This window comes from Notothenia rossii, assembly GCF_949606895.1.
Source record: "Notothenia rossii genome assembly, chromosome: 12".
In the NCBI taxonomy this organism is placed as follows: domain Eukaryota; kingdom Metazoa; phylum Chordata; class Actinopteri; order Perciformes; family Nototheniidae; genus Notothenia; species Notothenia rossii.
The window spans coordinates 7,997,166-8,012,436 of record NC_136911.1 but is presented as its reverse complement, the minus strand read 5'-3'; the positions used below and the strand labels follow the sequence as shown (position 1 = coordinate 8,012,436).

General features: G+C 40.0%; 1 protein-coding gene across 5 annotated transcripts in view; it reads right to left on the bottom strand.

Annotated features, from left to right (window-relative positions):
• The window catches only part of pard3aa (par-3 family cell polarity regulator alpha, a), a 300,089-nt gene extending 285,939 nt beyond the window's left edge, over nucleotides 1-14,150 (bottom strand). For 4 of the 5 annotated variants that reach the window (XM_079661513.1, XM_079661515.1, XM_079661514.1 and 1 more), the window contains exon 1: nucleotides 13,797-14,150. In XM_079661513.1, the coding sequence (XP_079517639.1) occupies nucleotides 13,797-13,916 (120 nt within the window). In that variant the 5' untranslated portion in view covers nucleotides 13,917-14,150. Of the gene's footprint in view, nucleotides 1-2,415; nucleotides 2,538-13,796 lie in introns of those variants that run through there. The other variant, XM_079661517.1, reaches the window with a different exon arrangement.
• Between the last annotated feature and the right edge of the window lie 1,121 nt (nucleotides 14,151-15,271).

Sequence of the window (15,271 nt, the reverse complement as noted above, 5' to 3'; positions counted from 1 at the left end):
TTTGATTTTGAATACTTTAAGCTCCAGAGCACAAAACCTGTCGAAACCTTTCCGTTGAGTTCATCAACTTCACAAAGACAGGAATCCACTTTAGCAAAGCAAACTTGTGTATCACTTTTATCACTTTGTAGTTAAGTAATTACTAAGACAAATAAGGCAAAAATGGAAATTAAAAAGGAAGATTATCTATCACAGGGATGAGAGATTACACGGTTATTTAGCAAAGGAAATGAAAAATTGCCCTCAGCTTGACAGAAGAACAACAATTTAAGTTGACAACATAATAGATTCCAGACAATAGGGTAATTATAGAAGATCAAGACATGTGTGCTTTAAAGGACAATAGCCACCTCTTTTTGACACAATGCTATTTTGGAGTATTGGTAAATTAATCATGATGATGAATTATATTTCTGGGAACTGCTGTTTCTACCAGCATGAAATAATTGAGCTCTACTGATAATGAATACTGAATAAAAAATGAATGTCCTGAAGTCAAACCTAGTTTACATTTAAAATCAGGGTTGAAAAATATCTTGGAATAAGATATTTTCCTTCCCTTACTCTAGTTTGTGAGTCTCAACACACATAATACAAAATGCATTAGGCCTCTGATGTATCATTGATGATCATTGATATGGTCAGATCACTAGTTAGTATTTTAGTGTACTGCAAGTATACTTGTATATTGGAGATTAGGACCAAATTACCATGATGACACAGACACTGAATTAGTAAAGGCTCTTTAAAATGTTGTCCATCCTTCAAGCTCATCTAATGAAATCAAATTGTAGGTTGAACAGCGTTTGATAAAAGCTTAGTGCAGCTACAGACTATACACAACCATGCTTATTTACTTTATCCATTGAAAGAAAAGACTTTGTGTGTTCATGTGCTGGAGGGTTCAATGACCCAGAGTGCATTAGTAGGATCAAAAGCCAATGACAGACAAAGCCGCAGGACCATTTTGATATTGTATATGCTTTTTCAACTCTTAAATTGCACAATCAAGTCATTATAATCCTTCCAAAAAAAGAATAGAACCCCACATTATCCTACCTAGTGTGTGGTAGTAGCACTGTACTTCTTCTCAAGCTCTGTTTTTCCAAACATTTGACCCACTTAAGTATTTTCTTAGCAAGGCACTCAATTCATAAAAAGGGCTATACTGTTTATGAAGCAGCCCACATCCACATTTGTCAGGCTTTTCATGATTAGGCGATATAATGTATATGCATAAACTAGCTGATGATTGGGAATATACACAGAATCATTATGCTTTCTTGTGAGCCCCTCACAGTCAAAGACAATTCATTTTGACTTTCATAAAACTGTTCATGGGGTTAAAAACCACAATAGATTTAAAGGTGGGGTAGGTACATTTCAGAAACTGGCTCGAGTGCACTAACATTTGAAAGTACACAGCCAAAAAGAATCCGCCCCTTCCTTCAGACTTCCTTACAGAGCACCTCCTCAGCGAGAACAGGCTGCAGTAACGTTACATATCAGGCATATCTAGATTAGCAATACTACACAGCCAAAGCAACCACGATATTGACTCTGGTTTGACTTCTCCTAGTTTCCACTTTCTTTTTGTTCTTAATTTGCTCCGTTACATTTTGTCTTTTGCGACCAGTAGACGATGTTGAACCTAACTCTGCAATGGTGAAAGTGGCCGCCTGTTGCTGGCGAGTCATTGAAGTACTGCTGCAATGCACGCCCAATGACGGCACGCCCAATGAGGGAACGAGATACATTTGTGCGTGCACGAGATGGAAGGCTGACAGACAGGGCGGCAATCCAATCCGTTTAGCCGGGGTTGTAGTTTTTCCACAGATGACATTTTTTTATGGATTTTTTGTCAAAGCACTTAAGATATTCATTGCTATCGGGATTCCATGGAATATAACAAAAAGTGTATCTCGAGCCGGTTTCTGAAACTTACCTACCCCACCTTTAAGAGGACTCAAGAGACAAATGTAACAAACTCACTTTTTGACCTTTTCTACAGAGAAGGTTGTCATGCAGACAAAAATGATATTATGAAAAAGAAGATAAAAGTCAAAACAGAAAAGAGAAAATGTGTTGTCCAAGTGGCTAAATAGACCTGCAGCAACAGTGTGTGAAGTAGCCTTAGAAGTGAAACAGTCTCTGTAACAAAGGCTTAGCTAATACAGAAAGTGTTTTGTTGTTCAAATGTTGTTTACAGTGTAAAACACATTAAGAGCTATTATCCCCGAACTAAGACTCAGAGTAGCATTAGCTTTTTAGCTCATTAACAGGCAGCTAGTTTACTGCTAAAACGTTAGCATTTAGGTTAGCTAGCTATGGAAGAAAGTCAACACTTAGCAAAGAGTCAGATAGCCTGCAGATGAAACGGTATCTGTATCTAAGAAAAGTAAATGATATACTTACATTTATCTGCTGGCCATTAACACAAAAATTAAAACAAATATATTCCTTTTTGCAGCAAGAAACATGATATGTCGAGGCAGGAAACTCACAGGTGTAGATATTTGTCTAAATTAGTGGGCTGCATCCCATTTAGGTGTATCCTACTCCTTATGGGCATGGTCCCTTGAAAGAGCTAAACGGTATGGGCCCATCGTTAAAGTTATTAGTTCCACGTGTGCCATTCTTGCCATGAAAGAAAAAGATAATTTAAAAATAATTTAATTGTAATGTCTAATTTTAAAAAGGAATACAAAATATAAGTGGAGTACTAAGCTTTTCGAATGAATTTTTTATTATATTTGTCCTCATTAAATCACTTAATGTTCCCCATTCACAATGTCTCTTACAAAACGGCAATATTTAATATAGGCCCTTTATACCTACACACAAGTACTATGAACTGTGCTTATATCTGACCAGCTAACGGAAGATCCAATAATTATTAGCGATTTATTAACATACATTCACATTTCTTAATGTGTCACTTTTATTTGTACAGACACAGCCATTAACAATAATTTAAGGTGTAATAATAGAGTATAGCAGCAACAAATAAATAAATTGTGCTAAAAACCACATAGCTACTCATCATAACACATCATAACAGGAAAGGGTCTTTGCAGAACATCTCCCCATTCATGCATGATGGGGAAAAAAAGCCTACATAAAAGGCATTTATCAGGTGATTCCTCTGAAAGGCAATCTTTTAAAGGTCTTAGCTTAATCTTTGACAAGCACCCCATGCTTGTGCTTCAGTATTGAGTTCGCTTTGACTGCAATCTTCGTGGCCACCGAAATAAGCTGTTGACAAAACAGCGGATCACACCCAAGAGAGCCTGGCGTGGCCTGCATGTCGAAACACCGCAAACCACATAGTTGGCCTTTGCTACAACTTGCTCACAGTTGGATATAGCTGGAGGCAGGAATTGTCATTTCACTGAGGTGGGATGAGAAAAACAAGATGAGCAACCCAAGGCTCTTCAGAAGGCTACTGTACTCAAAACAACAAAACTCTGATTAAGTCTGACACAAAATACCCAAATTACTGAATTAAACAAATCCACATATTGTCCTTGTCAATTACCCAACTATGTTATTATTCGGAACAATACTTATCAATGGAGAAGTGAAACACATGTGTACAACACTCAACACCATACAGAAAGAAGTATTTGGGTTGTTAATGGAAACCCAACCACTTCCTTGCCTGATCAATCAGGCATGTCATATGAACCATCAAACTATTGTCCTACAGCTCTTAAAACAAGGGTAAGTTGGAGTGTGTGTTTTTTCTTCAAATAGGCAAACTACTGTGAGGGCAGAAATATTCTTGGTTGTTGAGTTAGATGTTGATGAAGAGTGTTATTTATTTTCTGGCAGAGAATAATTAAAGCCAAACTGACCAGTTACCCTAACTGACCCTATACAAAAATATTCTTATTTTCCCATAACATTTAAGTTTGCCAGACAACAAAGCTGTGTTTCCTTGGCTGCCTTCTCCTATTGAAGTTGAAGTAAACCGATTGGATTAATTCTGCCTCCAGAGCAGCTCTGCCTGTGAGAAAAAATTGTATAATTCTAACTTTAATCTATAAAAGCTTCTCCGATTCACAAAGCAAAGTTTGGGAAGCTTGTCCTGAGAAAAAGTGGAGTTATAGCAGCCTACTGTATACCATAATTGAATGGGCAAGTAATTTGTGTGTGTATTTTAAGAGCAGAAACAGGGCGGCCCCATGTTAAGACGTGCAAAGTGTAGACAGTGGAAGCTGTCAGGACAGCTTTTAAGAACGTGTTCGGGTGGTTGAAAGTGCTTTTCCATCTTAGAAGCATTAGCAAGCATAATGTTGGCCCTTTCTGCTTGAAATACATTTATTTTAACAGCTTGTCACCTTGCTCATACTTTCCATTTGACTATATCTACAAAAACAATATAGGTTATGTATTCCATCTTCCAAATAAATCCAATGGTAACAGAAGCTAAACAATGTGTAAATGCTTCTTTATGAAGGTATATTCCCAATCTAAACACATCAGAATGTAGAGAGGGTGGTTCGACAGTACTGAGGGAAGTGTATTTATATTTTCTCAGCTCTCCATTAACAATCCTGCAGCAACTTGCCCGACAAAATATTTAAAAAACAAAATTATCTTTTCGAATGCAGCAATGCAATAGAAATATGGCCAAAGAAACAACGCCTCTGATGAGCAGCTTCTCTAAAACCATAAACTGCAGGAGGGTTTCGTGTAACAAAAGATTACCACCCTTTCTGCCATGTTCTACTGTGTCTCATTGGCTGTGGTGAAACTAATTCCTCCCAAATGTGACCCATCAGCTACCAGCCAGGTCACCATTTTACATGAAAGGAGTTTAATGCTAACCTTTCCCAAAGCAAACCCATTATCTTCTGATGACTAATCTGTGATAACAAACAGAAGCGTTAGAGCTAAGACTGCGACCATGTGGCACAATGTGTGAGTGTGCGTGCGTGCGTGCGTATGTGTGTGTGAGTGTGTCTGCCTTCAGATCAGAAGTTTGGGGGTTGAAATCATGCTGGGCTCAATATAAACAGACCTTTCTTTTGTCAATGATAAGTAGGCAGCTGCAACAATCATTGGCAGTGGCACACCAACAGTTATTGAATACACATATTAAAAAGCAAGGGCATTTTGGAACCTCTCAATACCATCTCTAAGTCTAACATTCCTGAATCTATAAAGACAAGCCTTACACCACAAAAGCAGGGCTAAATCATGCGACATCAAGTGCAGTAAGTTGCTGCCATTGTTTTGCTTCTAACGGTTCAGGCTAATGATTAGCCGGATTATCTTAACCAGTGGGTTAAGATAACAAAAAGGACCATTCACAAGGCTGTGGCTGGGATAGAAGAAACACAAACTAGATGCTATCTGGACCTTGTGTTTGATATGTCAGCATGGTCAAACCAACAAGAACTATGTCTGAAGGGAGCCACGTTATCTCATATGAAAGAAAAAACAATCAATCATATGCCTAAATACACACTAATTAACCAAGAACTTATTGCCCAATGGTGTATTATCCCTGCTTAATATGTAGACGGTTTGACAACAAGAGGAATTTCTATTATTTAGCTCCAAGGGCAGTGGATAAACACAGCATACCAAAAAATCAACTACAAAAACCACATCAGCAGTGACAACAGAAACTGACCCTGAATGACCCAACACTGCTATATGTTGCTGGGAAACTGATCACGCAATGGCTTGGCATGGCGATAACATATGCAGACTTTGGCAGTTACCATAATGGCATGTGGCCGGCTTGCAATGCTGTGTTTAGCCAGCAAAGACACACACTGGCTCAATGCTTTCAGTTCAGCATACAGAGTATAGCGGATGTTTTGATCTCTGCAGTCACAAGTCCTTGTATGCAAACATACCATATATCAGCACCTGTGTGTACACACCTGAGATGAAAGCTAGCTAGCAGGGAAGCCCTAAAGTCATCTGTTTGAGAAAGATAAGAACCTCAGTGTGGTTTCATTGTCCTTGGGGCTGTCCATGTGAGTAGGAAAGCTCGCCAGACGGTCGTTCAGCCAGACAGGTTGTACAGAAATGCTTTCAAATCCACCTCTACATTGACCCAAAGCAAAACCATTCATGTGTGTCGACCTAAGTCTGAAGAACCTGGAAGAACCCATCCAAGCCACTTTCAGCTTTAATTAAGGCATTTATTTGTCTCCATACATGGTAAGTTACATGGGACGGGCGTTACATGTAAACAGTTTTTGGTAAATGTTGCCCAAAATTCGAATTGGATAATGAAACACACTTTAAAACAATGTCATATTTGGTTACAAGTCCTTTGCAGAGAAAACCCACAGATATCAGACACTTGCTCTGTCGGGCCTGCACTGCTGCCAGAACTACTTCTTGCTTATTTAGAGGTCAAGTGGCTTACTTTAACAGTCAAGAATATCTCAATATCTGGCATTTTAACACATCCCCTTTACTATATGTTTATGATCATTGTGCTTCACTGTCCAACAGCCCTTCTCTTTTTATCCAACATGAATGAAAATATTGTCATCCAAAAACCAGTCAGTCCACTTCCACCTCATAGTCTCTGTATATTTGCTTCGTCGAGCATTAAAATAACAAAAAGATACACGTCAGTGTTCGGCTACTTATAGACTGCGCTGCATATTTTTCTCCAATGTTGAACTATACTTATTTTGAATTAGAACTTCAAGATCTCTTTTAGACCAGTATTTAACTACCACTCTGTTCCTCTATTTACTGTCACCACTGTACTACAATAAACAGGCTGTTAGCAGCCTCTATGTGAAATTACAGGCTATTTGCATTGTGTAATCTCTATCATGCGAACAGTACAGTACATGTTGCTGCAGATTTTTGACATTGCATAAAGCACATACATTTGGATTTTGAACATGCTAGTTTTAAAGAACATGCTAAAAGTTGAGGGAACCACTGTCTTTGATCTCAGTAGACAAACTGAAGGGGGTACCGTGCAGGCCAGGAGTACTAAATACATTTTTTCCGGCTGCTTGGGCAAACTTCAACTCGTGATATTGGAGCAGTGGGTGTGAGATGTTTAAGTCATAGACTGGCTGGCAACAATTCCCCTGGAAGGAGTTAGCACGAAACAAGGACACTGCCCAGTCGGCTGGAAGAAGAAAGGAAGAAAGAAAGATGAATATACAAGGGGCGAAAAAAACCAAAGGATAGGAAACTGAAGGAAAGCCAGTGGAGATCACAACTAGAGAGGTTATTGAGTCCACATTATTCTTTCTCTACTTTGTTCCCGGCTGTGGTAGAGATGAGCTCTTAAAAAATCTTGTCTGCTTGACCACAGATGAACCAAGCTATTCCTGCTCAGTTAACGTCAATCACAATACATCCCATCATCCAACAGAAGATATACAGCTCCGCCTTGTACTCTCCACTCACATGATAATACCCCAATTACCTTCAACTACTGTAATAATCCTGCTCATATACAGCAGCTCCTCTCCATTACATAAGAACTGAGCCACTGAGTGTAGTGAGCTAATGAGCAGTGACAACCCTTTCATTGACACTTCCCTCTTTCTCTTTGTGTTGTGGTTCAGCGCAGCAAAGATGGCTGTTACCTGAGCATAGATGAAGATTCAAAACTATAGTTTTAGTGCAGGCAGAGGAGAGAAGTGGTGTTTTATTTGGAAGCAATTCACTATTTTGGATGGACAGTTAAAATTGTCTACATGGCAACATTATTCCTTTTGTGAAAATGCCCGGACAAAAACAAATATATGTTGGAGGGTGTCCTATTTTTCACTCAATCAACAACACTTTGGTGCTTGTGTCCCACACAAATGCTGAGTTGTATGTTGCCCTGCAGCAGAAGAGCATATATCCTGAGTTCTCAAACATTGCTAAAGGGTCTGACTTTCCAACACTGTGTTTGTTTCTCATCAGCAGAACTTAAAGTAACTCAACAGCCAATTTGCTTTGATCTGACAAGGAGCCTTGGGAAATGGGTCAGCAACGGACAGCCTGCTAGGTGTCAAGTCAGTGTGTTCATGTTGTCGTTCCAAGAAGCCGTACAAAAACATTTACTGATTAGTTATTGGTCAACACCCCTCAGCTAATAAATCAATTCCTGTTGTGTATGATGCTGCCATTTGATTCTCATAAGGACTCAAAACATTTGACAGTAACACTCTCTATGGCACCCATGACTATAATGCATGATTAACTAGGGCTGTGCGATTATGGCAAAAATCATAATCACGATTATTTGGGTCAATAATTGATATAACGATTATTTTTGACGATTATTCATTGAACTTTAAAACAAATAATATTTCACCAATAAACAAGATCTACAAATATGTTAGAGCGCACTTCCAAAACCATACTATATTAATATGATAAATAAAAATAAATTCGACCAAAATAAATTAAATCAAATATGTTGCAGTGCACTGTCACAACCTACAAATATAATAGAATCACACCCATTTTTTGTTGCATTTTATTTGGGTATAAAACAGAACATATCTTAATGTTTGCATTCTTATACCATTTTGTACAATAATTATAATGAATAAGTTCAAACAAACTAAAACTTACAGCTGATTAATAACGGTATCTAACTTGAGTTTTTATTATATCAAAAACCTGTTGAAATGCTACTGTTATTTTTACTGTCCCCAAAAAGCGCGTTGACAGCCTCCAGGAATGCCTTTCACAACTTCGCCGTCTTTGAAAGACTTCATGTGTTTCGCAAGAACTTGACTGACACGATAAGATGCTATGGTAGCAGCCTTGCTCTTGTTGTTGGGCCTGGTGAAAATGGACTGTTGTGCATTTTAGCTGTCCTTTCAGGTCCCTCGCCTTTTGGGAGCGTAGGGCAGAATAAGGAGGGAATTCCGTCTCGTAGCGTTTGTGCACTGTTTTGAAATGCCGCTCCTATATTACCCTTCTTCGATAAAGCCACACTCGCATTGCAGATGAGACCTTTAAATATACAGTCTATGGATGAGACAGATGGAGTTTGAAATTGGAATAGATACAAAAATAATCATCCTCCCACTCGGAGTGAAAATTATATATTTTGGGCTTTTTTTACTTCTGCCATAATTGCGGTCTTGTGTGTGGGAGGACTGTCACTCCTGTTGACACGGACAACGTCAGCGAAATAGTGCCCACTGCCCACCAGCCACGCCCCGACACATGGGGTGACGCCGGCCAATCACAAAGCTGTGATGCGTTCAAGTGCATTATTCTGGCACAGGACGATTATGTTATAGAATATTGTTGTTTTATTTTTAGACACATCTCGCGATCGACTGGGAATCTCCCTGCGACCCTTCTTTTTAACGAGTTGCTACTCTTGTTCTGAAATCTTCGCTCGCGCTGAACACTCACAACACAGGTCACTCCCACGTGGCCGAGTGGGCTTTTAGGGAGGGGCGAAAGCGCACCCAGCAAAAATAATCGTATTTTGTCAATTATGCTGTTTTCATAATCGTCGCAAACCATAATCGTAATCGCGATTAAAATACGATTAATTGCACAGCCCTATGATTAACATACTTAAATTGCATTTTAATCTGCTTAAAGCTCTGTATAAATCCAGTCATACTCACTTGTAAATAGATAATGCCTCATAACAATCATCATAAGATATTTTAAGAACATATTCATCAACCCATTTCTACATGGAATCCCAGTGGATGTTTGATCAATACATTTATTCATGGTAAATCAAATAATACCTACTTTATTTGAACAGTTATTGCCAATATTTCCACAGTGGACAAAGTCACTTTAGGTCAACCACTAGCCTTTCACCATGTTTTCCTTGATGTCACATGCATCTGTTTGTGCTATAAAGATAACAACATCATTAAATCAGAGACTTCAATCAATGTTTATTTATATAGCCCAATATCACAAATGTTACATTTGTCTCAGTGGACTTCACAGTTTGTACAGAATATCAGTATGACAATATGACACCCTCTGTCCTTGGACCCTCACATTGTACAAGGAAAAACTTCCAAAGAAAACCCACAATTTAAAGGGGAACATGGGAGAAACCTCAGGGAGAGCAACAGAGGAGGGATCCCTCTCCCAGGACGGACAGACGTGCAATAGATGCCGTGTGTAAATTGAAAAGATAATACATTTACAACATAGGTAGTCCAAATGTTTGGAAATGCATGTGTCTATAATAAGAAGATGAATCCACGAGGATATCAGACTTGTCTTTGTACATCTTTGAACCACAGGACACATGCGCATCCTATGCTGCAGTTAGCCGAAGCATATCATTAAAAAGGAGCCGTATAGAAATATGGGACTTTGTTTTTGTTTAGCCATCTTCCCCTAAGGATATCCTGCAACTGTTTATTTGAACAACTTGACTTTGCTGTGACATGTCTGCAATCCTAAATTTGTGGAATTTTTTGAGGAAAAAAGGCTAATTATGTGCTTTAAGGCCTAAGCCTCAATTTAGGTGGAGTAACTGTGGGAAAGTATAGGAGACAAATAAGATCTAGAGATGCAGCTCTTCAAATAACCACAAATTATGGATCCAGAGACAGAATGTTTGAGTATTCTTTAGTTTTATGTCTCCGACGGTGTGCCAGATGTGAAACCAGACAGTTAGAGGATCAGTTCAGATCTGAACCTCCCTGTCTCATCCATGTGTTGTTTTGTATGCCAAAGGGAAAGCACACAAAATAACATCCTCATATTGGTTTAGCTTACATGGCTGAAAATGTGGTAAACACTTGACTGGAAATGTGCTGAAAACAACAGTCTTGGGAGCAGCAAATCAGGATGAGAAGCTTGAAAAGCAATTTAGCATTAATCCTTCATGACTGTGCACACTGTAGACCAGATTGGCTCTGGAGTTAATGGTGCTTGAGTGGCTAATTGATGCTTGCTTCCTGGCCCCACTCAGACTGTGACAAAAGGCCTCAGCGTCCCCAGAGGAGATCAGGTACACCGGCATAGCTTGTGATAACACAGTTTATTCAGAGCAGACAATACTTCTAATGTCACAGAACACTGATATTACAGCCAACTAAGTATCACATAATTGCCACAGCAATACATGCGACATATATCTTTGATGATTCATACATAATGAAGGGATAGATAAGGACATAAGCACCAGGCAGAATGTACTCAGAGGCGAGTATAGAGTGCCACAGTTACGCATCCTAAAACATGGAAGTAAGCTGCGCATGGGTTCCTTCGACAAAAAAGCAATGCAATTTCTCCATAGGATTTTGGAAAATAGCTCGAAATAAGGTCTGTGGTTGACACACATTTAAGAGACGGATCACGTTTTGTTCAGTCGGATAATCTCCACATGTCTACCCTACTTTTATCATAATTTTGAATCATACATCGAATCGATAGATTTATGATCGATAGGTTTATGATTAGAAAATTATAAAAGTAGGGTAGACATGTGGAGAGGACGCGTCACTGTGGCACTCTGTAGAGGAGAAAGGTAAAGAAGAGGCGGACATGAAGTATTTTTTGAAGAGGTAAAGCAGGAAGTGTGGGAAGTGTTTCTCTAAACAGTTTTTCTCCAGATAAATCAAGACATAATTGCGATGTTATGACAGCAACAAAAGAGATTCATCCTGATTTCCTCTCCAATTGCTTTTACAGCTAACCTGTTTGATGCGGTTCAACTGAACTGTGGTGGACTTTGGTTAGGTTTGAAAAATGCAACTCAGGTGCAGACAGAAAACATGGTCCTTCCCTTATTAAAACAATCTAAGAACATAAGCTGAATTCAACAAGGCCTTCAGATCTCCATAGCAATTCTATCCTGTCACCAATTTCCCACACATGCACCAGTACTGCCTACACTTCTGTGTGCCACTTGTTCTGAAGCACTCTTCAGTTGCAGAATGGGCTTTTGCAATCAAAGGCTTCTGAAAATGTGACAGATGCCTCTTTCTCTTTTCATGTGTTCCTCTGTCCTTCATGCTAAAGCTGAATCAACCAACCTTACTGCTGCCTTGGATGAATTATGCATGTTTTATATTCTGTTTTTATGGCAAAAGTACACAACGCTTGTGATTTTTGTTGCATTGTAAAAGCAGCCATAGTTAAGTGTTAAAGCAATGCTGTGTTGCTGTCAGCTGCAGGAAGATTATACAACTGAAGTGACCTATGTGCAATTGCATCTTCACGTAGTCCAAAGGTCTCGGCTGGTCTGTGTTACAGTTGTTGTTGACCCAGCGCCAAGTGTTCTCCAGAGGGGAAGACTACACATCTACATTTACAGTGCCACTGCAAGGATCAATGGGCCAGTCGCCTCCATTCTGCTGAACCAAGGGAAATCATCAAGCACTGGTAAACAGAGGAGCAAATGTGTGTGTGTGTGTGTGTGTGTGTGTGTGTGTGTGTGTGTGTGTGTGTGTGTGTGTGTGTGTGTGTGTGTGTGTGTGTGTGTGTGTGTGTGTGTGTGTGTGTGTGTGTGTGTGTGTGTGTGTGTGTGTGTGTGTGTGTGTGTGTGTGTGTGTGTGTGTGTGTGTGTGGGAATGTGATTCATAGTGTGTATGGGAGGAAGTGCTCTTTAAGAATGGGTGTTGGTGTTGACCTACTTCGTCACTGTTTGCCATCAGTTGTGAAATCTACTACCGAGGCCATCCAGGAAGTTGAAAGTATTCCATCTGTCACTATGGAGCTGAGTGTACAGGTGTGACGTGAGCGTATACCAGAGGGAAGAACGTGTATATTGCTCATTACACAAGCAAGTTCTATCTAAATAGTCTGTTATTTAAGGTTTTACAAAGTTAAAACAGCATTAACATGACTCCAATGACTGGCAAAGAGGAAAATGCTGTCACTAACCTTGGGACCAGTACCAAGCTTTAATTCATTCATTAGTCATTGAATGGGCAGCCACTATAATCCCACAAAGGGAAAAGTAATCAGGGTCCTAGCCGGGGTGATTCAAATTTGGCACAGGGGTTTCACACGTCATTTAAGAGATGAAACTTGAATGAACTTTTTGACTTTTTTTCACCATGTAATTGCAAAGAGTAATGAGTGCAAAGCCATGTTACATGATCAATACACATGGTGGTTACTCCATTGGCCTATTACCATGTTTTACATAAAAGTGATTAACTGTGTGTTGGTAGAGAGACATAAATGCACACAGAGATTACACATGTGAGTGTAGTGTCTAACAGTGGAACTAAACTATAGTAAATTGCAATCTAATAGTCCTTGGATAATGTGTGTAGTAGACAGTTAACTATGTGTTAAAACATATAGTATGTATTGTTTGTCTGGTTGCACACACGCCTTTACTGTGCCATTCTAAAAAGCAGTAGTACTGCTTTCACTTTGGCACACTTACACACAAACCGCGGGTTATTTTGGTTCCATTCCATCCTCATTGCTCCACTGTATGAACTCTCTTCCCTGCCAACACAACTAAAGGGAACAGTTCCAGTGTTTCCTGAACGTTTTGGATGGCCAACCAAACAGACACACAAGAGACCAGAAGGAGAGCTCTTTAGCTTCACAACTTTTTGATTCCTTGTGGAGGAAACTGTGAACTACCACGAAAAAAGTAATCACGATGTGGCATCTCCTTTGTGATAACAATGACAAGCTTCCCACTTTGTTTCCACAAGGCCCCCCCTGGGGGTCCCAACTGGCTCAGATTCTAAGGGGACAGCCGCTGGCTCTCCTCTGCCCACCTTCTGTCTCTTCCTTCGCCCGTGGAAAGCGCCATGTTGAGGCTCCGGTGTGGATACAGCGTACTACAACAGCACACCGGGGCAGGGCTGTGTGGGAAAGGAGCTTACCTTTGCGATCGCCTTCTTATACCTCATAGCCGCTTGTTCGATAAGGCTTTCGACTTTTATATTCCCTTCTCCACACGGAACGACCACTCGGGTCCTCCCGAAACACACCGTCACTTTCATTTTCCGCTGCGTTAATCCCAATGAGGAAAAAGCAGCGTAAAGACGACAATAAACATCCCCGGTGCGCGAAAACTAGATCCACAGTTGTCGAGAAGAAGTCCAAAAGTCTTTGTGTCCTCCGAGGAGAAGCCCAGCAGTAGATCCAGCGGCGGGGCTGGGTGGCGTCCTCCCTGTGTGCCGTGTTGACTCACTTGCACAAAGTTCCCAACAATCCAGCCAGAGCGCACCACTGCACTGACACTGCGAGCGCGCGCCCACATGTCAGAGCAGGCTCTAAGAATGTTTCCAGCAGCAGCCAACACAATGCAGGTTGGAGGCAAACCCATCGAAAGTCCAATTACTTGCTTTCTTATCATAGAAGGTTGCGTAACACTTGGATTTGCAATGTTTTCTTCCCATTGGTATAATATGGAAATCGTATACAATAGAGAGATTAGGGACATATTGTTGTTGATTTCATGATTAATAGCCACTTTGACTGCATTAAACCACCTTTTTATTTCTAGTTGTGTTGGTGAATTTAATTAAAATGTGAGAGCCAGAGAATGCAACTTTATGGGGTCCTTAAAAAGGAATGTGGCTAGGGCTGGATTAACCTGCTAAAGGGTCCCATAACACACATTTCTCCAACCCATTTTGTGCCAAAAAGACAACCATTAAGCTTTTTTTAGTAGTGTTCCTTTGCGTTGCTATATTACAGTGAGTTTGAAATCATGTTTTTGCAACCTGGGGTCGTTGGGATCTGTAAGGGACTGGGGCCAAGTTGCATGCTTAGTTGGTATAGCAGCCTATCAAAGCACATGACACTATAAAAGACAGATTCAGTCCTGCATGCTTATATCTACCTTTTATAAAAGCATTTCATTTGGGATTCCTGTGGTGTCAAACACTATCTTATCAGATGCAGATCTGTGAGTTTATGGTTAGGTAAATAAGGGAAAACCTTTGGGCTCCAACTCAGAGCAATTACTGCAGATCTATTGCAACAAGTATTACGCTTGTTACCACACTTCGTTTTGATCTATCTGTGCTGCCTGGGTGTTGGACATACACACTGATGTTGAGTTTGAATGAATGAGACAGAGCAAATGAGCTTAACTCTCTGGCAGAATAAGTTATAGGAGTCATATTCTCAGATGAAGCTGCTGAGACCTGCACTTATGCCACTGATAGCAAAGCATATATTAATGTTATGACTAAATTATTGAACTGCAGTGCAAAAGGAGAGATAAGCCCAAGGCTGGATCTACAATATGACCCAATTCACGGATAAAAGCTGCAACCTTTCTGCGCTTTACTCATTCCCTGCAGCTCTTACTCTTTATGTTCTCGTGTAGTCCAATTGAGTGAACATG